At 44.6% G+C, this 26,623-nt stretch overlaps 1 protein-coding gene across 2 annotated transcripts; it reads left to right on the plus strand.

The window, feature by feature from the left end:
• Nucleotides 1–8,612: 8,612 nt before the first annotated feature.
• On the plus strand, nt 8,613–17,892 carry BOD1 (biorientation of chromosomes in cell division 1). 2 transcript variants are annotated; one of them, XM_055285218.2, is made up of 4 exons: nt 8,622–9,229; nt 12,152–12,276; nt 15,971–16,167; nt 17,113–17,892. In XM_055285218.2, exons 1-3 carry the CDS (start codon nt 8,699–8,701, stop codon nt 16,164–16,166), a joined length of 852 nt encoding a protein of 283 aa, XP_055141193.1. In that variant the 5' UTR covers nt 8,622–8,698; the 3' UTR covers nt 16,167; nt 17,113–17,892. The 2 variants fall into 2 exon arrangements, with proteins under 2 accessions (XP_055141194.1, XP_055141193.1); XM_055285219.2 differs by lacking the exon at nt 15,971–16,167 and having other exon boundaries at nt 8,613–9,229.
• The last annotated feature ends 8,731 nt before the right edge of the window (nt 17,893–26,623 follow it).

Below are 26,623 nucleotides of genomic sequence, written 5' to 3' on the forward strand. Positions count from 1 at the left end.
GACTGTGGGTCCCTTGGGACATGGAATGTCCTCTAAGAACAAGGTTGAAAGTGCAATTTGCAACTTGCTTATTTGTTTTTAATGTGGCTGAAACATCAGTCCCTCCTCTGATACCTTCAGAAAATCAATCAGTACCAAATAATCCAGGTGCTGAGATTCACATAAAAGCCCCTAAATTAAAAAGAATGCAGCAGAGGCAGGACTTCAACGCAGAGGTGAAGAATTTGAAGAACTCATGGAGGGGGTCAGGCTTGGCCTTCTGCAGGACCTAGGATGGCCATGGGGAGAGGTAGGTTGGGAGGCAGTGAGCAGACGGAGCCAGATCTCCAGGAGCAGTGATGCCCTAGCCAACACACGCCCCAGGAGATGATCCCTGCAGCCCCCTCTCCGATCTCCCTGCCTCCAGTGTCACCCCATCCACTCACACTTCCGTGCTGTCCCAGAAGAATCTTTGTAAGTTTTGTATACTATGCTGCTCCTGCCCTATTGTAAAGCATTGTCTTTACCCCAAGGTCAAATTCAATCTCTGAAATTGCAGCATTTGAAGTCCCAGGCTACTTCATCAAGCTCATCTCCTGCTGGATCCCCCCCTATCTCAAACACAGGCTCTGCAACCTCCATGCAGCTCATGGGACCGGCCCCGCCTTTTCAGAATATTTTCATGCCCTTCAAGCCTCTGAGCTTTTGCTCAAACTCTTCCCTCTGCCTGGGACCCTGAGCCACTCCTTCCTCCACCTACTTACCCGGGAAAGGTTCTTAGTTGCAATAGAAATGAATTCTGGCAACTCTAAGCAGTAAAGGTATGCAGGATAGAATATGAGTGACTCTCAAGATCTCTGGGAAGGCCAGAGATCCAGGCTGAGAGACTACAGGGATAGGATCCGCACCCACATCACACCGCTGGACATCCTGTAGAGACGTCACTGCCCTGATGCTGAGACAGACACGACATGAGGTGCCTCCCATGCTGCCCACGCAGCTATTACACATCTCTGTGGGACTTCGCCCTGGGCCCTGGGAGGGCTGGCTGCATTAAACAACAGCCACCTGTGCCCTGAGAAAGCGTTCTGAACTCAGGAGTCATAAAATCTATACGCATGTCCCTCCTCACCCCTGCATGGCCCCTCCCCTGTACAGCAAATCACCACAGCTGGGTCCCTTTTCTCTCTAGAATCATCATGGGAGCACGGTCTAGAGCCTGGCCCTTACCAGGCATTGTCTCATATAATTCTCACAGCATCCCTGTGATGTAGGTCCTGTTATTGTCCTCATGTCACACACAAGGAAAGAGGCTCCAAGAAGAGAGATAACCTCTCCTGGTGGTGGGGCCAGGATTCTACCCCCGACCTGTCTCCAAAGGCCACAATTCTCCTGATATGTTAGAGCAGGAGGAACCCAGGCTTTAGGTACCAGGCAGGCTTGTTTGAACCCTGGCTTCAACACCAGGCAACTGATGTCCCCTCTCTGCCCCTTAGTCTTCTCATCTGTAAAATGGGAATAACATCTGTCTGCCTTGCAGAGCTTTTGTCTCAACTAGAGGTGATGGGAGTAAGGAGGGTAAGGACCAGGTATGTAGAAGGTGCGTAATCAATATTACTTCCCTTCCCCTGGCTGGCACCATCTGCTGTTCTGCCTCTCCCCGTCCCCTGAATCTCTAGGATTTCAGCTGCATTTTCAGAAAGATCCAGCACATGCTGGGGCCTGCTCAGCCCTCGGAAATGAAAGGGATTCCCATGAGCATCAGCTCAGATACTTCTGCTTGCCTCTGACACAGCCTGGCCACACCCAGCCACACCTGAGCCACACCCAGACACCCAGAGCTAGGCTTCCCTGTGCCCTCTTGGCACAGGATATGGGAAGTAGGTGGATGAGACTGGATGGCAGGAGAGCTATTCCCCTGGGCCTCACGGTCCAGAGTCCTCAGATTTAGATATTCTCTCCGAATAACGCTAAACTTGCAATTGCAGATAAATATTGGCAGGAGCAAAGGAGATGTTTGTCCGCAGCTTTAAACTTTGTCCCATCACTATGCCCCAGGGCGTGCAGCACACGTGAATTTATACACATAATACATGTTGGCTGGGTGTGGTGGCTCACGTCTGTAATCCCAGTACTTTGGGAGGGTGAGGCAAGTGGACCAGGAGGTCAGGAGATCAAGACCATCCTGGCCAATATAGCGAAACCTTGTCTCTACTAAAAATACAAAAATTAGCCAGGTGTGGTGGTGTGTGCCTGTAGTCCCAGCTACTCAGGAGGCTGAAGCAGGAGAATCATTTGAACCCGGGAGGTGGAGCTTGCAGTGAGCCGAGATCGTGCCACTGCACTCCAGCCTGGGCGACAGAGTGAGACTCCATCTCAAAAAAAAAAAAAAAAAAAAAAAAGTATATATATATATATATATATATATATTCTTCATTATCTCAGAAGTAGCACAATCACTCATCACACTGTATTGTGTGTGTGGCAGCAGTGGAATTGTTAGATTGTTCAATGTTGTCTCTTACAGACCTACTACTCTTCTGATCACCCTGTTTCAACTCCTTTCTTTTATAGGCAAGAGGTGCAAAGGCCAGAGAGGATACATCGCAAACAAAGGTCGTAGAGCTTGACCTTTGCGTTCAAGTAAATCTTTACCAAAGGTATTCGTTTTAGGCAGAAGTGGCCAGCCAGAAACAAGCAGGCAGGATGGGAGTAGGAGTTGAGGAGAAAATGATTTCAAGAAACCCACGTGCTGAAAATAATCTCTCTTTCTGCTCCGTTGATGGATCTGATGTTTCTACCTAGAGAAACAACAGTTCCCCACCCTGGCCCACTCTAAGAACCCCCTTGAAAACTTGCTTAAAAATGTAAACAGCCATGGCCTGTCTCTACAGATCCATTCTGTGGGTTTGGCAGGATGACTGAGCACCTGTATGTTTTAACGAGGTCCTCAGGGAATTTCAACAAACACCAAAGTTAAAGAAGGACTGACCTAAGCTGTCTCAAAAAGATATAGAGTAAAGTAGGTTGACTTATAGTCACTCATAGAAATTATCTGGGTCGGGCGCGGTGGCTCACGCCTGTAATCCCAGCACTTTGGGAGGCCAAGGCGGGTGGATCACGAGGTCAGGAGTTCAAGACCAGCCTGGCCAAGATGGTGAAACCCCATCTCTACTAAAAATACAAAATATTAGCCGGGTGTGGTGGCACGCGCCTGTAATCCCAGCTACTCCGGAGGCTGAGGCAGAGAATTGCTTAAACCTGGAGGGGCAGAGCTTGCAGTGAGCCAAGATCACACCACTGCACTCCAGCCTGGGCGACAGGGCGAGACTCCGTCACCAAAAAAAAAAAAAAAAAAAAAAAAATTAATCTGAAGGCACAGGACCCTGGGGAAGAAATTTGATTCACTCATGCATTTATTCACTCATTAGCTTTCATATTTGGTCATTCCAAAAGTGACGGCTTTAGTGGAGGAACGTACTCAGGGTTGTATCACGCAGGATATGCTAGGTTATGCCACAGTCAAAAACAACTCCAAATCTCAGTAGCTTAAAACAAAAGGTCTCTTTCTCACTCATGTTACATGTCGGGTTATCTGGGGCCTCTGCTCCATGTCACCTCGCTTTGAGGCCCAGGATGATAGATTAGCCATCATCTCAAATTTTCCTGGTTACCACGGCAGGTGGAAAGAGAGCTCTGAGAGGTCTCATGTTGGTATGAAAATGGCCTGGCCTAGAAGTGACCCAAGTCACTTCTGCTCACAACTCTTTGGCCAGAACTAGTAACATGGCCCCAAATAACCCTTACGGTGTTGGTTCTTGAGTGCTGAACCTCCCTGCAGGAAGAAGGAAGGATGCCACAGCAGGAAGGAGTGGTGCTTCTATCAGCAAGGCAAAGCTTTCCCAGAAACCCTCAGTTTCTGTCTCCTCAGCCAGAACTGGGCCCTACGGTCACTCTTAGCAACAAGGAAATCACAGATGTATATACTTTAGCCAGACGTGCTGCAGCCCCAAACAGAATTGGATCCTGTTTATAAATTAGGGGAAATGGATATTGGGTAGGCAACTAGAAGTAACTGGGGGCAGAGGAAGTATTGCTAGAGAACACGAAGTGTGAAGACAGAGGTAGAGGATGGATCCAGACCCAGCAGCAGTAGCATGCAGGATTTGGCCATGAACTTGGCTTCACTGAGTCCACCAATTTAGAGACTGGCTGAGTCAATCCCTACGTCATCATAAGATTGAAACTATCAAACTAATACATTTATTAGTGTTAACTCTAGATACATATTAGCCAAGACTTCTGCCCAATAATAGGCTACAATTAAATACATTAGGATGTTGTATCAAGGCCACATTATTAGTTATTAGCTATCGAGGGCCTACTCTGTGTCAGGTTCTACACAGATATTGTCCCTAATTTTTGTGACAGTTCTTCAAGGCAGGTATTACTATCCCCACTTTACAGATGAGCAAAGGGAGGCTCAGACTGGCTAATGGATTGCCCTAGGTCACACAGCCAATAAGCAGAGCGGCTGGATCCAAACGTAACCCAAAATCCAAATGTCTCACCTTTTTCTTTGTATTGTATCAGGTTTCCTCTTTCTCTATACATCCTTTATTAATAATAATTTGACATGACAAAGTGTTAAAAACACTGTGGCATGAAATCTTGTCCAAGATGCGTATTTGGTTGGAGAGATGCTAGTAGTGTTGCTTGGTGCTGGGGATTCCTGTTTATTAAAGCCCTGTTTTTGTTTTTTGTTTTTTGTTTGAGACGGAGTCTCGCTCTGTCACCCAGGCTGGAGTGCAGTGGTGTGATCTCGGCTCACTGCCAGCTCCGCCTCCCGGGTTCACACCGTTCTCCTCCCTCAGGCTCCTGAGTAGCTGGGACTACAGGCGCCCGCCACCACGCCTGGCTAATTTTTTGTATTTTTAGTAGAGACGGGGTTTCACCGTGTTGGCCAGGATGGTCTCGATCTCCTGACCTTGTGATCCGCCTGCCTTGGTCTCCCAAAGTGCTGGGATTACAGGCCTGAGCCATTGCACCCGGCCCCTGTTTTTCTTCTTAATGTGTATCAGATCCAATCTATCATTAGAAATGCTGGAAAACATCAAAAGGAAACAAACAAACAAAAAAGCAGGGATCAGATGGTGCAGATGTAGCCAAAATGCTATAGACAAGGCAATCTCAAGAAACTCTGGATGCTGTTAATTAAGAAATTAACAGCTGTCCAGACTAAGAATTGGCAAGACCCCTTGGATGAATATCCATAGGTAAGAAGAAAAAGAGCCACCTCATGATCACAAATAAGGACCAATAACTAGTCTACCCCAAGCAGGTGTGGTGTCTAAATGCAGCCCTGGACTCAGTCTTAGGGCTCTGGAATGCTCTCGCTTCAGGACCAGGATCTTCGATTAGAAGGTTGGAAGGTTACCAAGGCAACTCCCAGATCATCTTCTAACCTTGGGCCTGCTCCAAGCCCCAGACTCTTAGTCCAGTTTAGTCAGACATTATGGACAGATCCCTAGATTGTACTTGACCCCTCTGAATATTGACTATATTCTGACATTTGGTTCAGGGCATTATCAAAAGTCTTTAAATGGCCTTTTCCTATACCTAGAAGAGTAAATTTCCCATTCACTCATCCTTTTTTTTTTTTTTTCATTCATCCATCATACATTTGTGGAGAGCCTCATGTCCCAGGCACTGTTCCTGGTGCTAGGGATGCAATGATGGTTGAAATGGACAATCCCCGCCTTTGTGGAATTTAGAGACTAAGAAGAGAAATAGAAGTTAATTAAAAAACCTCCTGACCCAAATGTAAATTCATGATGATAATATGTTAGTAAACATTTGCTGAAGACCAGGAATTGTGCTAAAATGGATTGCCGAAATGGCACTCCAGTCTCTCCACTGTCCTGGGGAAACTAAGGTTCAGAGGGATGATCCAGCTTTGCCAACTGGGATTCCAATCCAGAGTCACCTGATGCAAAAAGTCCATACATTTGACTACTTTCTTATATCTCCCTTGGCAAACGATAGATCTCATTTCTTTTCCAGTTTCTGTGAGGTCTAGATTTGGGCTTGTGGAAGTTCTACTTTTTCATGTAGCCTTCGACAAAAAATATTCCAGCACCTAAAATGTGTAATTCTTTGGGGTCGGGCAACTTATTACAGACAAGTTTTAATACTGAGAAGCAACAACAATTTGCTACGTGAAGGATACCTGAAAACCAGATTACTAGCTAAGCCAAAGTTAAAACAGTGTTCCGCACAGACATTTCCGAATGTTTTGGATTATTAATACAGCAATGGCGCTCTCTGATGACTGCTGGTGTGTATTACATGTCTCTTGACTGGGGAAGAATACATTTTGGATGTTGTGGAGGCTTCCTATTCCATGGTTTGCATAAATAATAAGCCTCCCTTCAGCTTGGTCATCTTCATTCCTCATCCCCTTCCCCTTTTATCCCTCACCATTTACTTCGATTCCAGAGGGAAGGTCATGGATACAGAATGCAGCCTCTTGTCAATGTTCAGAGACCCAGCAACCAAGACACAGGTCCCCATGACAGACAGTGAAATTGTCACAGTGTGAACCAAGTGCAGACAATCTCCAGGATCACTTACCCATTTAAGTCACCACAGATTCATCCATCATCTCCTGCTAGAATGCTCCTTCTTTTCTGAAGATTATGGCCACACATAATCCTACCCACGCACTCTGTGATGCTATCCCACAGCTTTAGGAAACAGACAGGAATTTATACATTCTCTTTGAGCTAAGAACTATTGTGCTAAGAGCTGGAGACACAGTGATGAACAAGTCATGGTCCCCATTCTAAATCTTACACCCTATCAGGGGACTCAGGTGGCCAATTTGTCTGTAAATCATTCACTTCCAATTATAATAATTGCTACAAAAAAATGAGGCTTTGAGTGTCTGTAGCATGGAGGAAATACCTCATTGGATCTAGGGGTCAGAAGAACTTTCCCTGAGGAAGGAGAGTAAGGTGTGGGGTGCCAAAAATGGAGAAGGAACTAGTCAGAGTGATCAGAGGCTTGGAGAAGAAAGAACCTGGGGCTGAGGCAGCCTGAACTGGGCTTCTCCTGGGTCTAAAGGTGAGTGATCAGTGTGGAGTCAACCAGTAGGAACAGACATTAGGTAATCTCAAGGATGGTGAGCTATTAAGAGAGAATGTTTGTCATTAACTGACCCATTGTGAATGATTGAGCTGGTGTTAGAGGATGCGTATAATCCAACACCTGAATGTTTCTTTTGAGGGTTAAACTCTCTTGGCCAGGTGTGGTGGCTCACACCTGTAATCCCAGCACTTTGGGAGGCTGAGGCAGGTAGATCACTTGAGGTCAGGAATTCGAGACCAGCCTGGCCAACATGGTGAAACCCCCGTCTCTACTAAAAATACTAAAATTAGCCAGGCATGGTGGCGTGCACCTGTAATCCCAGCTACTTGGGAGGCTGAGGCAGGAGAATTGCTTGAACCCAGGAGGCGGAGGCTGCAGTGAGCCAAGATTGCACCACTGCACTCCAGTCTGGGTGATAGAGTGAGACTCTGTCTCAAAAACAAAAAAATTAAACTGTCTTGAGTACTAAATATAGGCGTGGAGAACATCCTGGATCTTTGCCAATTCTGCATCTTCCCAGGAGCCAAGGATATTGCAGAATTTGCTATTTACATCCCCTCTACTGCTTGTGCAAGATGAGGAACTAACAATAGCAGACATAATTGCTGAGGTTGGGAGAGGGAGTTGAGCTAACAATAGGCAAAAGATGAAGGGAAGAGAGGATAATGGTGGCAGCTATGGGATTCCACTGGTGAATTGTGGCTACTCAAAAAAATCAAGATATAAAGCCTTACCTATTGTGGGATACCAACTAGCTCTCAGGATACCTCAGGCTAAAATGCAAGATTTAGATCCTCAAAACCTGGGTTCAAATCCTACTCTTCTACCTCTAGGTATGTGATTAGGTTAACAAACTTTCTTCTGCCTCCATTTCTACGTCTGTAAATAGCAATAATAGTAGTATGTACCTGCTTTTTAAATTATTGTGAAGAAGTGCGTGTAAAGTGCATAGCATCACGCTTGGCACTTTTCAATTATTCAATATTGGCTTATTATTGACAATATTTAATATTTGGGAGGAAATCCACACACACATACAAGAGAGACTTAAGGAAAACTTTTATTTTCTTCTTCACACTTTTCCGTTATTTTCCAATTTTCTAAAATGAGTATGCATTGCTATTAAAACCAAAAGGAGGGAAACCCACAAATTTCTGAACAATAGAAGTTTGACTGTTCCACTGTTTCCGGAATTTCCCGGAACATGTTGTTCAAGAAGGACGTGGGAGTGTATACTAAATGCACAGATTGCTACGTCTCGACCCGTAAATACTGGATCAAAATCTTTAAGAAATAATTCTGGTAATCTATACTTTTAATCAGCTCCACAGATAACTGTTATAATCAGGCACTGCTGGGACGTGTTGATTGAATGGGAAGTCAGCAGAGAGTGGGCGGGGAAGGCCGGGCGGGTTGCAGCGATCACGAGGCCTGCGCCTACAATTCCCATATTGGCCCGCGAAATCGCGACGAGCAAGCCCGAGACCTGCCGGGAGTTGTAGTTTCCCTCGGCTAGGCCGCTGCCTATAAAGAACGCCGGAGATGGCCACAGAAAACTTCCCGCCCCACAATGCAAAGGTCAACGGTGACGCCATCTGGGGAGCGCCTGGAATCCAACAGGCCGTTTCTGCCGCGTCCACCACAACATCTGCTGTACCACAGGGGGCCTTCGCCGCCGCCGCCCCCACCACCACCTCCGCCGCCATCGCCACCGCCGCCGCCACCACCACCACCGTCACCTCCGCCGCTGCCTCCTTGGGGCCCTCCTCCTTCACCGCCCCCTTCGCCACCTCTACACATTTTAGGCCTTCTGTCCTGGAAAAGAAGCTATAGTCAGTCTCCCTTGTGGGCCCGGGGCGCAGCCATGGCGGACGGCGGCGGCGGCGGGGGAACTGGCGCGGTGGGCGGCGGCGGAACGGGCCAGGCCTCTGCCGGGGCAGCGACTGGCGCTACTGGGACCAGCGGGGGCGGTGGCCCCATCAACCCGGCCTCGCTGCCTCCCGGCGACCCGCAGCTCATCGCTCTTATCGTGGAGCAGCTCAAGAGCCGGGGCCTTTTTGACAGCTTCCGCCGGGACTGCCTGGCCGACGTGGACACCAAGGTAGCTGCGGCCGCCTGGGCGTAGGGGAGCGGGGCTGCACGTGAGGCCGCCGGGTGGCAGCTTTGATTTTCCAAAGCCGAGAGCAAAACAAAAGATAGCTTAGAAGTCTCAGCAGTGAGGTCTTACACCGCTTGGGGCAGCAGGGAGAGCTTTCTGAGCGATGCACACGTGGGTTCCCGCCTGATCATTTACTACTAGTTGTGATTTTACCCAGTCGCTTCTCCGAACTTGGGGTTTCAATGTGGGTTTTAGAGCCTAGACCGTGTCATTCCCAAGATGGAACTCTTCTGAGGTCCTTAATAACAAACTTCGGAACCAAGTAGATAAGCGTGCTTTAGAATTTCCACCTGTTCCGTACTCACCACTGAGAAGCTGGCGTTAAACACAATGATTTGAACACACAGTCATCACCATTTGACAGCTGTTTATTCTTTTTCTCTAGCTCATTGTTTTGCAGACTAGTACGGCGTTGAATTAATTGTAGAAACAGCACCCTTATTTTGCACTTCATCATCGATTAAAGGAGATTTGGTGCCTAGTTTAGATCCTAATGCCATAGGTCAGTCCCACCAGTAAAACACTATTTCACTTTACCTACTCGTCAGGGTGGTTTGGATTCAATGAGATAACGGGTGTTAAGTATCAGACATACAGTAGTTGCTGGAATGTTCGTTTTCTTCCTTTTCAAAACTCGTCTAACCACGACTATGGTTGTAGGTTGGGAGACTCTGTCACTGGACTCCTACAGGGTAGTGATTTGTCCTGCCAGAGCCTGTCATGGAAACATTTTGCTTACCTCACAGCAAGACTGTGAGCTTAGAATTAGACCTTAAGATAGGGAAAAACGTAGTGTTTATTCGTTGAACGTTTATTGGCCTCTAGGTGCCAAGCTGTGTGATTACAGGAATAAGTCACTACCCCATCCTCAAAGCTTATAGTCTAGGATAGAAAACTGACATGTAAACCAGGTGGTAAATACGGATGTAGAGAGAGAAAGTGGTATACGCTGTTCCTTCTCCAAGATGAAAAGCCCAACTAGAAGTGCTGTGCTTGAAACAAAGTAATTTAATACATATACATCCCAGATATGTATTGACAGAGCTTTCCTAGGACAAGTTCTCCGTTCATATTTCTTATATTCCGTTAGGGTTTGTGTGTGATTTTAAAACAAAAGCGACTACAGTAGCCTGCCCCATCCAAGGTTTTGCTTTCTGCTGTTTCATTTACCCAATTGTCGCGGTATGGAAGTACTTGCGTTCAGGTAACCCTTATTTTACTTCATAATGGCCCTCAAAGAAATTCATGCGTAGTGTATATAGGGTTCAGTACTACCTGAGGTTTCAGGCACCCACTGGGGGTCTTGGAACGTATACCCTGAGGGGGAGGGGACTACCGTCTTGAGCGGCTGTTGAGGGAGAGTGGTTGGAACCTTCCCATGTACAGCTCCTTAGCTGTTCCTTCTGAGAATTCCAGGTTGTTTTAATTCTTGAAGATAGTGTTTTTTCAGGCATATCTTATCTGAGGCCTTTGTTGCTTTAGCCCAGTGGTTCTCGAAGCGTGGTGCTTGGATTAACATCAGCATCACCTGAGAACTTGTTAGAAATGCACGTTTTGGGCCCCACCCCAGATTGCTGAAGTATTTAGGGGAAATTGAACAGATGTCTGTAATTTGCTTTGCAGTGCATCCAAAAACAAATAGAATTGATAAGTGAACAGGTGGAGGGGTTGGTAGTACAGTAAAACGTTATGAGTGGGCTCATGAGTTCCTTTGACTTCTTGAACTGAGATGATTCTATATCGCCTGGGTTTCTTACATGTTTTGGTGGTGACGTTCACTGTCCTTTGTCCTTTTTCAGTAAACAGTTCGTATCATCTCAAACCAGGTGAGTTATTTTGAGTAGAAGGTATGGTATCAGGATTTATGCTTACAAGGGACAAAAATAATCCTAACTGCTTTATGCAAAGGTGAGAATCTATTGTCTCATGGAATCCAAGGAAGGATTGAATGAACAAACTCTCCCAGAGGGTAGACATGCGTTTGGAACCAGATATTCCCCATTCGTTCTATGTCTCTTATCTCTGTTGGTATCTGTTTTACTGTTGCTCCAGAGTGGAGTCATCCATTTGGTTACTAGTATCTCTTGATTACATTTTACAGCTTCTTCCTCTAGAGAGAGGCTGTCAGCTCCAATCTGGGAAATCCCAGGGAATGTCTGCATTGTCTTAGCGTGGCTCAGGCACGCACTCGTGGCACCCTCTGCCCTACCCTTGTGAAGAGAGGAAGACAGTTACTAGAAAGCAGGCGTTACTAGGCAGATAGCACATGGTATCTGTGAATTTTACTCCTCTGCCCCCATTTCCTTGCCTTTCTCTTTTCCAGGTTTAGTGGAGTCTTTGAGTTTGCTCTCTCAGCCTTTTGGAAGAGGCCAGTCATGGAATTGAGGCCTGCTGGTTCCTTTGTCAACTTCATTTCCCTGACTGTTAGCAAACTTTGCCACAGTAATGCTGCATAGCAAACTGAATCTCAGCAGCTTATAACCAGCACTTGTTCACATGTTCATGGGGCGGCAGGTCTACCAAAGTTCAGCTGAGCTAGGAAGGCTTCAGCTGGTGGCTTGGCTGCAGGCTGCCCAGGTGTCGGTCCAGGCTGTGGGTTGATGTCAGGCCTGCTGCGTGTAGAACTTCTTAAAAGTAAATGGAATAATATAAGTAACGTGCCTGGCATTGTGCCCACCCACCATCAAGTGGGCATTTATGTTAACCATTAATTCCTGACTGCCACACTGCATGGTGATCTTCATGCACAATGGAAGTGTATTTAGACTTAATAACATTTCTGTGAAAAACAATGTTCTGAGAGACTGAGTTCAAAACTTTGGTGCATATAACTTCTGACCTTGCCTCCTCTTTTTAACATTTTAGCCAGCTTACCAAAACCTGAGGCAGAAAGTGGATAATTTTGTGTCAACACATCTGGACAAGCAGGAATGGAATCCTACGATGAACAAAAACCAATTGCGAAATGGTCTGAGGCAGAGTGTGGTTCAGTAAGTAAGCAGAATTTAAAGCTTTTGAAAAGGCAGTCATCACAAGTGTGATGCACAAGGAAGTTGAGGTCTCTGTTTAGTCAAGGTTGATGGGACTTTGTATCAAGTATCACTTAGGAGTTGCAGCAGTGTGCTCCTTTATTAAGGTTAAAGTAAGCAAAGTACTCAATTGAAATTCCAGTTTCTGCAGCCTGTGAAGGCCTCCTGTGTGCATCTCTACTGGGTGCATCAAAAGACATTCCAAATTGTGAGACATGTTCCCTGCTCTTTGAAGTTTCAGTGTCGTCCAAACATATATGTATGAGTTTTATACCAAGATATCAGGGTTTGGATCTTGGGCAAGAGGAGTTGGATCTTAATTCTCACAGGTGAATGTGAGTTAAATAAATTCTTTGAGTCCACCAGGACTGCCACCTCTAAAGTGTAATGGTGACAGCTTTCAGGAAGGCATAGTCTATAATAAAGTATTGTACTTCACAGTAACAAACTGAACCTTAGTTAATAAAGGTGCTATTGATAGCTTATCTGAGTGACTTTTCACTGTCACTGGGCACAAAAGTGGAGGTGGAGGAGGGTACAGAAATGGGAGAACACGTTAGTGATTGCCTGGGGTTAGGGATGGGAGGAGGAGGTGTAACTTCAAAGTGGTAGCATGAGGGGGAACTTGAGATGGTGCAGTTAAGTATCGCTGAATGGTGCTGTGCTCATGTGCAACAACTCGTATGGTAAAGTCACACGGGGCTACACACACAAATAAGTGCAAGTGTAACTGAAGTCTAAATAAGGTCTGGATTGGACCAGTGTCATTTTCCTGGTTTTGATACTGCACTGCAGTTATGCAAGGTGCTGACATTAGAGCTGGCTGGGTGAAGGGTGCGTGTGGAACTCCCTGGGCACTTCTTCACAACTTCCTGTGAATATGCAGTGATTTTAAGATTTTTAAAGTTTTTAGAAGTGTGTTACTAACAAGCTGGTACTTCCAATATGGCTGAATGCTGGGAAGAAGCCTGATAGCAGAAGATGCCCAGTGCCTTGTCATTCTGGAGTCAGTACCGAGTGCCTTTCCCTTTCTCCAGAGAGCAGACTGGTGGCACCGGGCTCTTTCAGAAAGAAGGGGACAGTAGCTGCCCCTTGCTGAGCCTCTCTTTATTACATGTCTGGCACTGGTCTTTACGTGTATCACTCATCCTCACGAAAAGCCTGTTTCACAGCCAAAGTCACTTGTGTTTACCCTATCTTGAGTAAATCAAAACACTGAACATTTTGAAACATTTGGAAAGTTGCCATGATTCTATGAAGGCTGTTAACATTCCTTTGATTTCCATAATGAGCATGGATGTCATTCTAGAGGTATGCATGTAGCACTTCTTGCATTTCTTCAGTAGGAATTGTAATACCGAAAAGTGCACAGAAGTTCAGTAAAACAGATAATTAGAACATCCCTTGATCACCCCGGTCGAGAAATGGACCCACACCCCCTAAAACAGCCTAGCTCCGGACATACCTTCCTCCTTTCAGAAGTTTGCCATATTCCTGACTTTTATGCTAATCATTTCCTCTCTTCATAGTTTTTACCACCTCTGTGAAGTTGGTTTTTTTTCCTGCTTTTTGATTTGACTTAGAATGTGTTTAACCTGAAAACATGAACTTGGCTTTAATACTGGGACATTTCTCCACAATTCTTGCTAGCATTTTGAATTTGAGGCAAAATCTACTGAAGCTTTGAAATGCAGACGTTCTGCTTGCCCCCAGGTGCTCTCCCTAGATGGACACTGCAGGCCTTCAGAGCATTGGCTCACTGGCCTGGCTGTTCTGGCCCAGATGCTATAACCCAGTGCCACAGCCTAGAGGGTTTAACAGGAAATTAGCCTGTACTATTGAACTGAATTATGAAAAATAACTCTTATAACTGTACAATATTTGTTCATTCCATCTTCTACGTTGGGCTCCTGACAAGATTTTATGTTTTCCTCAAAAGCTTTAAGAATCTCCAGGAAAGTGAGTTCCACTCCCTTGGTACTTGGTTTCCCCTGATCAGGGGTATTGGTCAGTTGGGGATGCTTTAACAAGGCGCCATAGACTAGGTGGCTTGTAAACAATGGAAATTTACTTCTCACCATTCTGGAGGCTAGAAGTCCAAGACCAAGATGCCAGCATGGTCAGGTTCAGGGGAAGGCCTTCTTCCAGGCAGCAGACTGCCAACTACTTGTTCTTCTCATGTGGTGGAAAGAGGGCTTGCTAACTTCCTGGAGTCCCTTTTGTAAGGGCATAAATTGCATTCACGGAGGCTCTGCCCTCATGACCCAATCACCTCCCAAAGGCCCTACCTCCAAAGGCCATCACATTAAGGATTAGATTTCAACACAAGAAGTCTGGGGGACACAGGCATTTAGTTGATAATATCAAGCTTTTACATCTAGTAAAGGCCCCTGTGAATCCAACTCAGGAAGTGCTTTGGTAAAGTTGGAAAAGTATTGGCTTGTGACTGAGGAGAGGTGGCTTTGCTTTGTAACTGACCCATAGCCGGATGCTAACTTTGCTGCATTTAACGCTGCTCATCACTAAGGGCAGGTACTGTCTAGTGCCTGGTCTACCTGAAAATGTGCCCTTCAGTGTTCTTAATGGTGGTGTATTTACATCTAGGCGTCCTGTCGATAAGCTGTTAGTTACCATTGAATCCAGGAAGCACTTTACACACTCATCATCTTTCCCAGTTCACAGCCTGTTTCTTGTCTTCTTTGTCATGATGTACATTTACTCATGTCTTTCCTTTGCTGTACCCTGACAGACCATTTGCCCACTTGCTGCCTGGCCTATTTTTACCCAAAGGCTTAAATGGCCTCTGAAGTCTCAAGTCTACAGGAAAATAAGTAAAACCTGGCCACATGCTTGTGATGGTATTGGAATATTTCAATCCTTTGAGAAGTACACTTCACTTTGAACCTTACGGGCTATTTTCCAGACTGTCCAAATATGATTTGTTTCCTCTCACCATCATTTCCAGTACCCTGTCCCAAGTGTTTGAATACAGACATTGATATGCTCTGATTTTTGCTCTACTTCAGAAAAGATTGGGGATGTAATTTAGCCCTCTAGGAGCTTGGAACTAATTTGTCTATTTCTTGTTTGCCTCCAAGTTGCTTATTATATGTTACAGGTAGCAGCTACAGCTGAAGGCCATGGTGAATTGCTGGTGATGTAAATACTCCCAGCCCTGACTGATTGGCCTTGTTTAAATTTTGAGGATTAGTAAATAGTTGCTGCTGGAGCTACTTCTGCTTAGCCTATGAAGAGAATAAATGTGGAAGAAAATGGAGTCAAATTCAGGGCTCACTGGCTTTGACAGTACGAGGAAGCTTTTCAGTGCCACACGTGTCAAACTCTTTCTCACCATGCTGTCATTTGTTTGTTGTTTTGGAGCAGCTCACTTAGTTTTGTTTTTGGTTCCTTTGTACAAGGTTGGGTGATTGTGGGTGAGATTGTGCAGTAGGAATAACAGCTGCTGGTTGAGAATTGCCCCTCAAAAGTGAAAATAGCTTGAGCTGTATGTGGTAAGTGGATTGATCTCTAAACTCCCTAGAAGGGCTGTAGCTTTGAAGGTGGACATTTATTGGGCTCCCACATGACACTTATTGGGGCTAAAGATGAATCCCGAAGGAACTAAATAACAGAATGATCTGTTTGTCTCCACAAGGTCAGGCATGTTGGAAGCTGGAGTAGACAGGATTATTTCTCAGGTGGTGGATCCAAAACTTAACCACATCTTCAGGCCACAAATAGAACGAGCAATTCATGAGTTCCTGGCGGCCCAGAAAAAAGCAGCTGTGCCAGCACCCCCTCCAGAGCCCGAAGGCCAGGACCCTCCAGCTCCATCTCAGGACACTTCCTAAGGTCCAGTATCCTCTCTTCTGTCCAGGAGTATGCATCTCTGGCTTGTAGATATGTAAAATGGATAGGAATGGTGTAGGCCGTAATTGAGGATCATTCAGAAAGTATTTACTGCAGATGGACTTCACCTACTGTTATAAGTCACTTTTTACTGAGAACTAACTAGTAGTATTTTCCTGTGTCAGTGACTTTCTGTTCCACCAGAGCTAAACATGTAAGCTATGGATAGATGCTTCATTAGAAATCAACTGGAATGATTGATGTGCATAAAGAAGATTCAAATGAAAGTCTTATTTTGCTGAAATGTTTAAATGAGTCTCTCCCCTGGACATGAGTTAACTTGGGCTTGCAATTGTATTTAAAATCAAGCAGTGCCTTCTGAAGTGGTATCCTAATGGGATTCAGAGTCTGCTTTGAGTGTGACTCGGTTTCCATGAATTTAGAAGGAGTTTGTTTACCACTATCGATTACCATGGGATTCTTCTGTTAGGAACACTCCCCCTTTTTAAATTAAATTTGGAATTAAATGTAATTTTAAACAGCTGTAGATGTACAAAAGAATGCTTTTTGCAGGTTTTGGGAGACATTAGTATGAGCAGTGATGAAGCTAGCAGTGGACTTTTAGCCATTGTTTGTGACTGTTGGGGTACATTTTATCCCTTCATTCTGATTTGGTGTTCTCTTTTTAAGATTCTCTGAGATGCCTATTATAATCAGTAAGTGAAGTGAATTTAACTAGGGCGTTTTGAGGGTCAGTGATGAACAACGCAAGAGCATCAGGATTGTCTTTTTGTGCCTCTATTGAGAGAAGCCCTTGAGTCCAATATGGAGTGTAAAACATTCATTTTAAGTCTTTCTTTTTAATTGTAAATTCCTTTAGGAACATAAAAGGGAATATAGTCTCTTATCAATAAATAACATTTTGATATGATTATCTTTCCTTTTTAGAATATGCCGGACACCTTTTGAAAGCTAATTTTTGGTGAAGAAATGGATTCAGTTACGTAAGAGTGCAACTTCAGACTGAAGATAGGCCAAGGTTGTCACTGATCTCAAGATTTCAACCTTGACCATGGGCAGTGACCAGATTAAAAGGGGAGCAAGTTCGGCAGTGGGAGAGTTGACCGTGTCACCCCCTGCATTGTGCTGCCATTTGGCCAGCCTGTCCGAGGGCATGACACCAAGTAGACACTACAGAGAGAGAAACACTACAGCAACCCAGGGTTGTCCTGAAACAGACTTTTATACTTGAACATGGAGACTACGCATGGACTTTAGGGTTTGTGCTGTGGGATAAACGGAAGCTACAGTGAGAACATAGCCAGTCCCAAAGACAATTTCAAAGAACAATGACAGTAAAGGTTAGCTGGGAGTTGTCTTTGACAGTGCTTATTTGATACTGTCTCTCAGAGTTTGCAAACCGGATTGTACAAGTCATTAGCGTCAGATAGCTTTAAAGTTGTGACCTTCTTGTACAGGAATCTTCTAGCCAGTTTCCTTTCCTTCGTAATAAGTAACGAAACATGAAATCCTAGAATGTGTGAGAAGTTCAGACATTAGGCATAAGGAAACTTGTTTGCAGGCTCTCTGTCCAGGGCTGCTTCCTGTCCTGGAGGGGCCAGTGAGTCTTAGGTATGTTTATTTTATTCTCACATTTGTGTTTTTTTAGAAAAGTGAATGGTCAATAAATGGCTTATCTTTCATAATAAAATCAATTTGATACTCTTACTCTGAAGCTTCAGCTGAAGCTTAGACTTCAGGTCTGTGAAGGGCAACCTTTGTCCTCTGCCTCTGTGCACCACACATGATCTAGTGGCAGTGAAGATTGGTACATATAACTTGAAACTATGAAACTAGTAGGTGTAGCTAGAAGCAGGGTGTTTCTCTCCTCCCTGAGCCATTACTGACACTGGTCTTTAGTTGAGGTAGTCCGTGGTGTGTGTCAGTGTTTGTCAACCTTGAGTGTGCAGAAGTAGCACCTGGGGATTGGGGAAAATGCATATTCTGATTAAGAAGTTCTGGGGTGGGACCTAAGAGTGTTTCTCACAAGCTGCCAGGTGATGCTGATGCTGCCAGGCCTCTGAACATACTCTGTATAATAAGCCTTGGATAATATATCCAAGATTATGTCAAACTAAGTCTGTGGTTCTTGGTTGAGTCTACTGCTGCATATTGCTGCTAATCTGATCAAAATTTTAACCAATTCAGTTGGTTCCCTGTTAAGACAAAGGCTCCGCTTCCACCTTTACCATGATACCCCTATATTAGGACTGCAGTGCCATATTCAGCAAGATGCTTGGTAGCATGTACCCTAATTTTAAAGCAAACTGGCCACATGTTTAAGGCAGGTGCCAGTTATATATCTGAAGTGTTGTCTGTTCCCACCTGGTAGGTGCAGTTCCATTTCAAGCTGCCTTACAGTTGCAGGAGTCAACAAAGTTCTTAACCCCAGAAAATGGGCCCTCCATTCCTCTCTACTACTAGGCAGACATGGAGTGGCCAGAATTGCCAGTACTGTGCTTGCAGAAAAGCTGCTCAGACTAACTGGAGTGTCTTCTCTTCAGGACCACATAGCTTTAATGGGAAGTTCCTTCCCTGTGAGGCATCCTTCTGGGAGGGAGATCTCCACGCAGCTACTTTGTGTTCACCCTCCCAACATCTTGCCTATCCCGCACTGACCTCAACTAGCAACAAAGAGGGCAAAAGCCCAGAGAAAGCTTCACCCTTTCTGCCCCCAAATGCTCAATTAACTGCATTTTATATATGTTTTTTGGCAGACAGTTTTTGGTTCATCTCAGTTCTTTTACTTTGCTGCTGCTTTTACTAGAGATGGCTGGACCAGTTGATGAGAAACACCCTAATTTTCACAGAATGTTAAATGTGCCAAATACCAAAGAGTTTCTATTTTTTTTTAAATCATTCTGTTATATCCACCAAGAGTCACCTAGATTAGAGATTATTTCATTTGAGAAAAATGAAGCAGAACATGAGATTATAGAAGTAACTGGGCACATCATTACTGTTGGGACGGACGATGGACTTTTTGGCTCTTAGCAACACTGAAAGGGAAGACGTGCCTAGATTGGTTTGGGTAACCATATTCAGATTGGCATACACAGGAAGGTGAGTCAAGACAATAGCACTAGAAGGGTTAGGGGAAAGAAAGCCAGCCTCTTCCTCCTTAGGAACTGGTCACCAGGTAAGCCTCTTTGCATCCTCAACTGAGTTCTCATGTTTTAATTGGGTTTGTGATATAGAATCTAGAAAAATTGTGTATGTTCTGAGATCCAGAGGAAGACAAGACCACCAAAAAATTCCACCTCTTAAACACACCCTTGCTTAATTGAGTCCTAAACAAATTAGCTGTCACTGACCTCAAGCCAGTTAGCCCTCTCTCTGTCTAGTTGGGAAAACTGCTATTTGCAAAAGCCCAGTAAAACACAGTTAATACATGAACAAGTATTACCAACACTTGCAAGCAGATTGCGGTCATGAGTGTCTTAAGAGCCCCGTCGTGTAAGGTGGGGGTCAGCCAAGGCAGGAAGAAGGGTATCATTTTGAAGCCCAGTTCTTTTGTCTGGGAAGGCATCTGTGATTGTGATTGCTGCTGGAGATTCTTGCTTCTGGCATGTTTACAGTTACCAGCTTAGATATTTGGTATTGCCAACTCATCTCAACCCAGTCCTGATTGTTTTAACTTTGGCCTTTCGTGAGGTTTGTGGCTCCTATAGCAAAATTTAAGGAATGGTTTTATCCTGTTTCCATCATTTTGCCTTAGCCTCTATTTACTCATCAGGTGGGTGGAGGGTAAAGGTTTCTGTGCATTCTGTGTCAGCCACTAGCACCGTGCACTGAATAAGTGCTGACAGATCCATTACAATAGTGGTTCTGAACATACAATCACCAACCAGCAGTATCAGCATCACCCTGGGACTTGTTAGAAATGTGGCCCCCACCCCAGACTCGGAGATGTGGAGGGCCCCAGCAAGCCCTCCAGGTGATTCTGGTGCACGCTAAAAATCATGTTTGCTTAGGAAACATTTTAATTCATAGTTGTGTGTGTGTCTAACAGCTCCTGAAGGGCAAGACTAGTATGTCATTGAAAAAAATTCTTCCATAGTCCCTTGGAAGTGCCCGGAACAAGAGGAGAATCAAATATGGGTGAGTACTAGAAGTCTATCTTAGCCTTTCTGACTGCCAAATATATGGTGTATTTTCCCCACAAAGATACTCATCCTGCTCCATGGAAGACGATCCCAAAATACCATCTAGTCACTGCATCCAACCCAAGGTTCAGGACATCTGTACAGTGGGGACTAGGCAGCTCCGCAGTTAGACCTAAGAAAACTCAGGTTGTCTGCCCAACATCCCACCTGATAAGCAACAGGAATAATCAGAACAGGGAAGAATGAGAAACCTTGCCGTTCCTGGCCCATAGCAATTCCAAAATCCCAGTAGGCAGCTGCTGTGAGGCCGCTTCACCTAGGCTGGCAGATGTTGCCTGTTTAGGACTGGGTTCCGTTCTTTAGCAGGGGTCTCCCCATTCCATTGTCCTCTGTGGCCTCTGGCTTCACCCTCTGCTAGGTTTTCATTTCCATTATCCTCCCTTTCCATCCTCCTTTTCAGCCACACCCAAAAGAGACATTCAAGAATTTGTTAGACATTGTGCAGCCTTCTCAATCCTCATCCTCTAGGAGATTGGAGACCCAAGGAATATTTTAAGTTTTGAACAGAGACTTCTGGAAACCGAGCTCGTGAGTTTGTTTTGTTTTTGGCAGAATGAGCTTCACAAATGTAGTAGGAATTTTACCTGGTTGATTCCAATCAGTAACATGGGCCAGAAGCCACACTCAGTTCTTTTTTGTGACTCAGTTCTCAAATCTGCTGTATTTCTTCACTCCCTTACCCTTATGCCTCTCTAGATTTAAACTTTGAGTCTAGATTTAAACCTGTGGGGCTTCTGTGAAAAAAAAGAAAAAAAAAACCAGACTATTTTCCCCCTGAGCCATTTTGTCCAGCTGGAAAGTTTGCTTGGGTGCCTCCTCCTTAATCATCACACTGAGGCCTTTGTCATCCCACTGTTCTCTGCATTTGTTTCTTGTTGTTTGGAGCCGAGTCAGGTTACTTATTCAACATTATAGGTCCTCGAATTATCTGGACTGTCCCTTAATTTCTGCTGACAAACTGGAAAACTTGTCTGTGGGCTCATTTCTTTCTTGTAAGATCTTTCCAAATAGTCAACCACCCATACCATTTGCATTCTGCTTTCCATCTCTTCCCTTACAGCCACTGGCTCATTAGGTGCGTGACCTGCCCCGAGTTACTGCTGCCCAGTACATACTGCTTCTACTATGTTGGTTTACTTGCATTTTTGCAGCTTGCAAGTAAAAGATGTCCTGACCGATTGTCTCATAGCATTTGTTTGATTTACCCATTAATGATTCTCCAATTGGTAGATGTTTTCTTCAGCTGACAGATCAGGTTTGTACTTCCTGCTGTATTTAAAATTAAACTTTTTACATGTGAATAACCGAAGATGCACATGTAGTTTTTAAAAAATAATAGACTGTATAAACATTGATATTTAGCCGATTTCCCCAACGGTAATGTTTCGCAAAAAGGTGGTACAATATCACAACCAAGATTGCTTTATTTAAAAACCGATGGCCTCTGCCTTTATTTCTGGCTATTTGCACATCAAGATGTCTTTTGTGAGTTTGCAAGTGCCATTATTGAGCCTACTTTTGTGTTAAGGTTGGTCAGGAGGTTTTGTTTTGATTTTTTTGTGTGTGTGTAATGGTTTGTTCATATGTAATATATGGCATAAGTGTGCCAAGCAATGCACTTTGCCATAGGACTACAGCAGTGGCCAGGACAGATGTGGGCCTTTCCCCTAATAGTGGATACATCTCACTGGTTTCTGTGAAGCTAAGGGAAGTAGTGTTTGAAATGTCAAAATGCCACAGAGCAGACAGGAAGATCAAGGGAGAAATTCATTGAATTTATCAACAAGGGCAAGAGCAGTTTGAGTGGAGAGCTGGGGGCTACTGCAAGGTGGCAGTGGGCTGAAGGGTGTGAGAGAAGGGGAAAGGGAGGGGTCCCTCTGGCAATTTGATTATTGTGAAAATTGTCAGAGTCAAAACAGAGTCACTTATGTCAAAAACCCATACACGGCCAGGCGCAGTGGCTCACGCCTGTAACCCCAGCACTTTAGGAGGCCAAGGCGGGTGGGTTGCCTGAGCTCGGGAGTTCAAAACCAGCCTGGGCAACATGGCGAAACCCCATCTCTACTAAAAAAAAAATTAGCCAGGCATGGTGGCAGGCACCTGTAATCCCAGCTACTTGGGATGCTGAGGCAGGAAAATTGCTTGAACCTGGGAGGCAGAGGTTGCAGTGAGCCGAGATCGCACCACTGTACTCCAGCCTGGGGTGACAGAGTGAGACTGTCTCAAAAAAAAAAAAAAAAAAAAAAAACCATACACATAGAGCTGGGGAAGGCCATGAAGGGAGAGGTTCTCATGCCAGAATGCCTGGTAACAAAAACTATCACAAGACTGCAAAAACCACAGCTTTGCACAAAGGCCACTGCAGCCTTATTACCACACAAATTCTTCTGCAAGGACAAGAGCCCAGCAACCGCCTGTCCAACCTTGGACTGACACCACCCTTGTTATTGGTCCGTGTTGTTGTAGCCAAGGATAATTATCTCGATGCAATTCTCTCATTTTTTCTTTAAAAAACTTTTTCTTTACCTGCCCCCGAATACACACATAGTTTACTATGGCATGTGTATTCCCGTTGCAATGTCCTGAATCATGTTATTTTCTTTTTGATAGACTGTTGTTTAGGTTGACACTATCCATTTGTTTAAATAGATAAGCTTGTAGTGGAAACACATTCAAAGGGTACAAATGGGTTTAGCAGTGAGAAGTTTCCCATCAGTGTCCCTCCAGTCTCTCAGATACCCTCCCCAGAAGCTGTTACGAGTTCCATCCTTTTCTCCAGAGACTTCAGTGCCTGTAAATTTTTACATACGCCTTTAGGTGGGACACACTTCACCTCTGTCTCTGGTGGAAGTTCCTATGGGGGAGAGGATAGCAAGTCCAGACTTTGGGTGGCCAGCAGTTCTTAAAGATAGGAAGGGAGGGCACTGGGGAAAACAACAGCAGCCTTGCTGAGCTCTGGAGTCCGTGATGAGCGATGATAAGAGGAGTGCACCCAACATGAGTGCGTGCCGGGTGTCCACCCCAGCCCCCACACTCCAGGGCTCCCTGCAGGAGCTCTAGCTATGCGCCACAGAGACAGGCTGTCATCCCCACTGACAGGCGCTTGTCAGTGACAAGTATTAAAGCTGAGAGTCCAAGCCAGGGTTCACTTCAAAGCCTATTCCCCACCCCCCCATTTTTAAAAGAACTATAAGATACACATCACAAAATTTACCTCTTAACTATTTTTATGGATACAGTTCAGTGGTGTTAAGCTCACATTGCTAAGCAACCATCTACCACCATCCATCTCCAGAACTTTTTATCTTCCCAATCTGAAACTCTGTACCTTTTACACAGTAACTTCCGATCCCCTTCTCCCTCCAGCCACTGGCAGCGACCACCGCTGTGCTTCCTGTTGCTATGAGTTCGACTACTCGAGGCACCTCATATAATGTGGAATCATACAGTATTTGTCTTTTGTGATTGGCTTGCTGCACTCAGCAAAATGTCCTCAAGGTTCATCCGTGTTGTGGCAAGTGTCAGAATTTCCTTCCCTTTTAAGGCTAAATATATTCCATTGTATGTATGTATCATATTTTGTAAAGCTAGCTTTTAACCACAACTCTGATCTAAGATGTCCAACTGTTAGTAGACAATAACTTTTTGAAAGCTTTTTTCTTTGAAATAATTTCAAACTTACAGAAAAGTTGTAATACAGATAAAAATAACTTTTTCCTGAGCCATTTGAAAGCAGTTGCCGACCCGATGCCCCATCACCCCCAAGTACAAACAAGGATGGCCTCAACACAGCCACAACAAAAGCATCGGGAAAGCAACGTGAGCGCGTCGCTACCATCGAATCCTCAGACCTTATTTCCATTTTGCCAGTTGTCCCAACTACGTCCTTTTTAACAAAAGGATCCAGTTCAGAATCACACGTGGCATTTAGTTGTCACATGTCTTTTGTCTTCCTCAGTCTAGAACAATTCCTGGGGAATTTTTTAAGACTATGGGCCAGATCTTTTTTAGAATATCCCTCAAGTTGGGCTTGCCTGAGGATTCCTCATGATCCAGTGCAGACTCTAGACCTTTGGCAGGAACGTCCCGGATGCGACGCTGTGCTCTTCTCACTGCGTCCTGGCAGGTGCATTGATTTCTTCCTTTGCTGGTGAGGTTAACTTTGATCAGGTGATTCACGTAGATAACGCTTTTGCCCCTGTGTGATTAATTAGTGTTATGCAGGGAGGGACTTTAAGCCTTTGCAGGTATCTTGTTCCTCCTTAAACATTCACACCTATCAATATTTCTTGGTTGGATAAAGTATTACTATGATGGTGGCCAAATGGTAATTTCCCAGTTCTATCATTCCTTCTACATTTATTAGTTGACATCCTACTGTAAGTAAAAGCTTTCTTTTGTCTCCGTGTTTGCATGTATGTGTGTACATAAGTATGTATGCGTGTATTTATTTTGAGACAGAATCTCATTCTGTCACCCAGGGTGGAGTGCAATGGTGCATTCTCGGCTCATTGCAACCTCTGCCTCCTGGGTTCAAGTGATTCTTGTGCCTCAGCCTTCTGAGTAGCTGGAACCACAGGCGCGTGCCACCACATCTGGCTAATTTTTGTATTTTTTTGGTAGAAACGGGGTTTCACCATGTTGGCCAGGCTGTCCTTGAACTCCTGACCTCAGGTGATCCACCCACCTCAGCCTCCCAAAGTGTTGGGATTACAGGCATGAGCGACTGCACCGAGCCTTCCATGTATTTATTCACCTATTTGTTTCTGTCTGTATGGACCTATGGATTCCTGTTTTATCCAGTGGGTTCTAATATCTGGTGTTACCGTTTTTCTCTTGATGCCCAAATTGTCCCAGATCTGGCCACTGGACAACCCCTCCTTCCAGCTGGGGTTTGCATCATTTTACATCTCTCCATCTGTCTTGAGCTCTTGCTTACTTTCTGGCACGACAAAGTGCTGCAGGCTCATCTTGTACTTTCTCTTTTTTTTTTTTTTTTTAAATTATACTTTAGGTTTTAGGGTACATGTGCACAATGTGCAGGTTTGTTACATATGTATCCATGTGCCATGTTGATTTCCTGCACCCATTAACTCGTCATTTAGCATTAGGTATATCTCCTAATGCTGTCCCTCCCCCCTCCCCCAACCCCACAACAGTCCCTGGAGTGTGATGTTCCCCTTCCTGTGTCCATGAGTTCTCATTGTTCAATTCCCACCTATGAGTGAGAACATGCGGTGTTTGGTTTTTTGTCCTTGCAATAGTTTACTGAGAATGATGTTTTCCAGTTTCATCCATGTCCCTACAAAGGACATGAACTCATCATTTTTTATGGCTGCATAGTATTCCATGGTGTATATGTGCCACATTTTCTTAATCCAGTCTATCGTTGTTGGGCATTTGGGTTGGTTCCAACTCTTTGCTATTGTGAATAGTGCCGCAATAAACATACATGTGCATGTGTCTTTATAGCAGCATGATTTATAGTCCTTTGGGTATATACCCAGTAATGGGATGGCTGGGTCAAATGGTATTTCTAGTTCTAGATCCCTGAGGAATCGCCACACTGACTTCCACAATGGTTGAACTAGTTTACAGTCCCACCAACAGTGTAAAAGTGTTCCTATTTCTCCACATCCTCTCCAGCACTGTTGTTTCCTGATTTTTTAATGATGGCCATTCTAACTGGTGTGAGATGATATCTCACTGTGGTTTTGATTTGCATTTCTCTGATGGCCAGTGATGATGAGCATTTCTTCATGTGTTTCTTGGCTGCATAAATGTCTTCTTTTGAGAAGTGTCTGTTCATGTCCTTTGCCCACTTTTTGATGGGGTTGTTTGTTTTTTTCTTGTAAATTTGAGTTCATTGTAGATTCTGGATATTAGCCCTTTGTCAGATGAGTAGGTTGCAAAAATTTTCTCCCATTCTGTAGGTTGCCTGTTCACTCTGATGATAGTTTCTTTTGCTGTGCAGAAGCTCTTTAGTTTAATGAGATCCCATTTGTCAATTTTGGCTTTTGTTGCCATTGCTTTTGGTGTTTTAGACATGAAGTCCTTGCCCACGCCTATGTCCTGAATGGTATTGCCTAGGTTTTCTTGTAGGATTTTAATGGTTTTAGGTCTAACATTTAAGTCTTTAATCCATCTTGAATTAATTTTTGTATAAGGTGTAAGGAAGGGATCCAGTTTCAGCTTTCTACATATGGCTAGCCAGTTTTCCCAGCACCATTTAT

Source organism: Symphalangus syndactylus, chromosome 7 (genome assembly GCF_028878055.3).
Source record: "Symphalangus syndactylus isolate Jambi chromosome 7, NHGRI_mSymSyn1-v2.1_pri, whole genome shotgun sequence".
NCBI lineage: Eukaryota > Metazoa > Chordata > Mammalia > Primates > Hylobatidae > Symphalangus > Symphalangus syndactylus.

Bases quoted from the DNA above. Each gene is read 5' to 3' on its own strand.
- BOD1 (XM_055285218.2), top strand. From the start codon at position 8,699: ATGCAAAGGTCAACGGTGACGCCATCTGGGGAGCGCCTGGAATCCAAC. The intron at 9,230-12,151 runs GTAGCTGCGGCC...TTAACATTTTAG, and splicing joins TGGCCGACGTGGACACCAAG to CCAGCTTACCAAAACCTGAG. The intron at 12,277-15,970 runs GTAAGTAAGCAG...TGTCTCCACAAG, and splicing joins CTGAGGCAGAGTGTGGTTCA to GTCAGGCATGTTGGAAGCTG.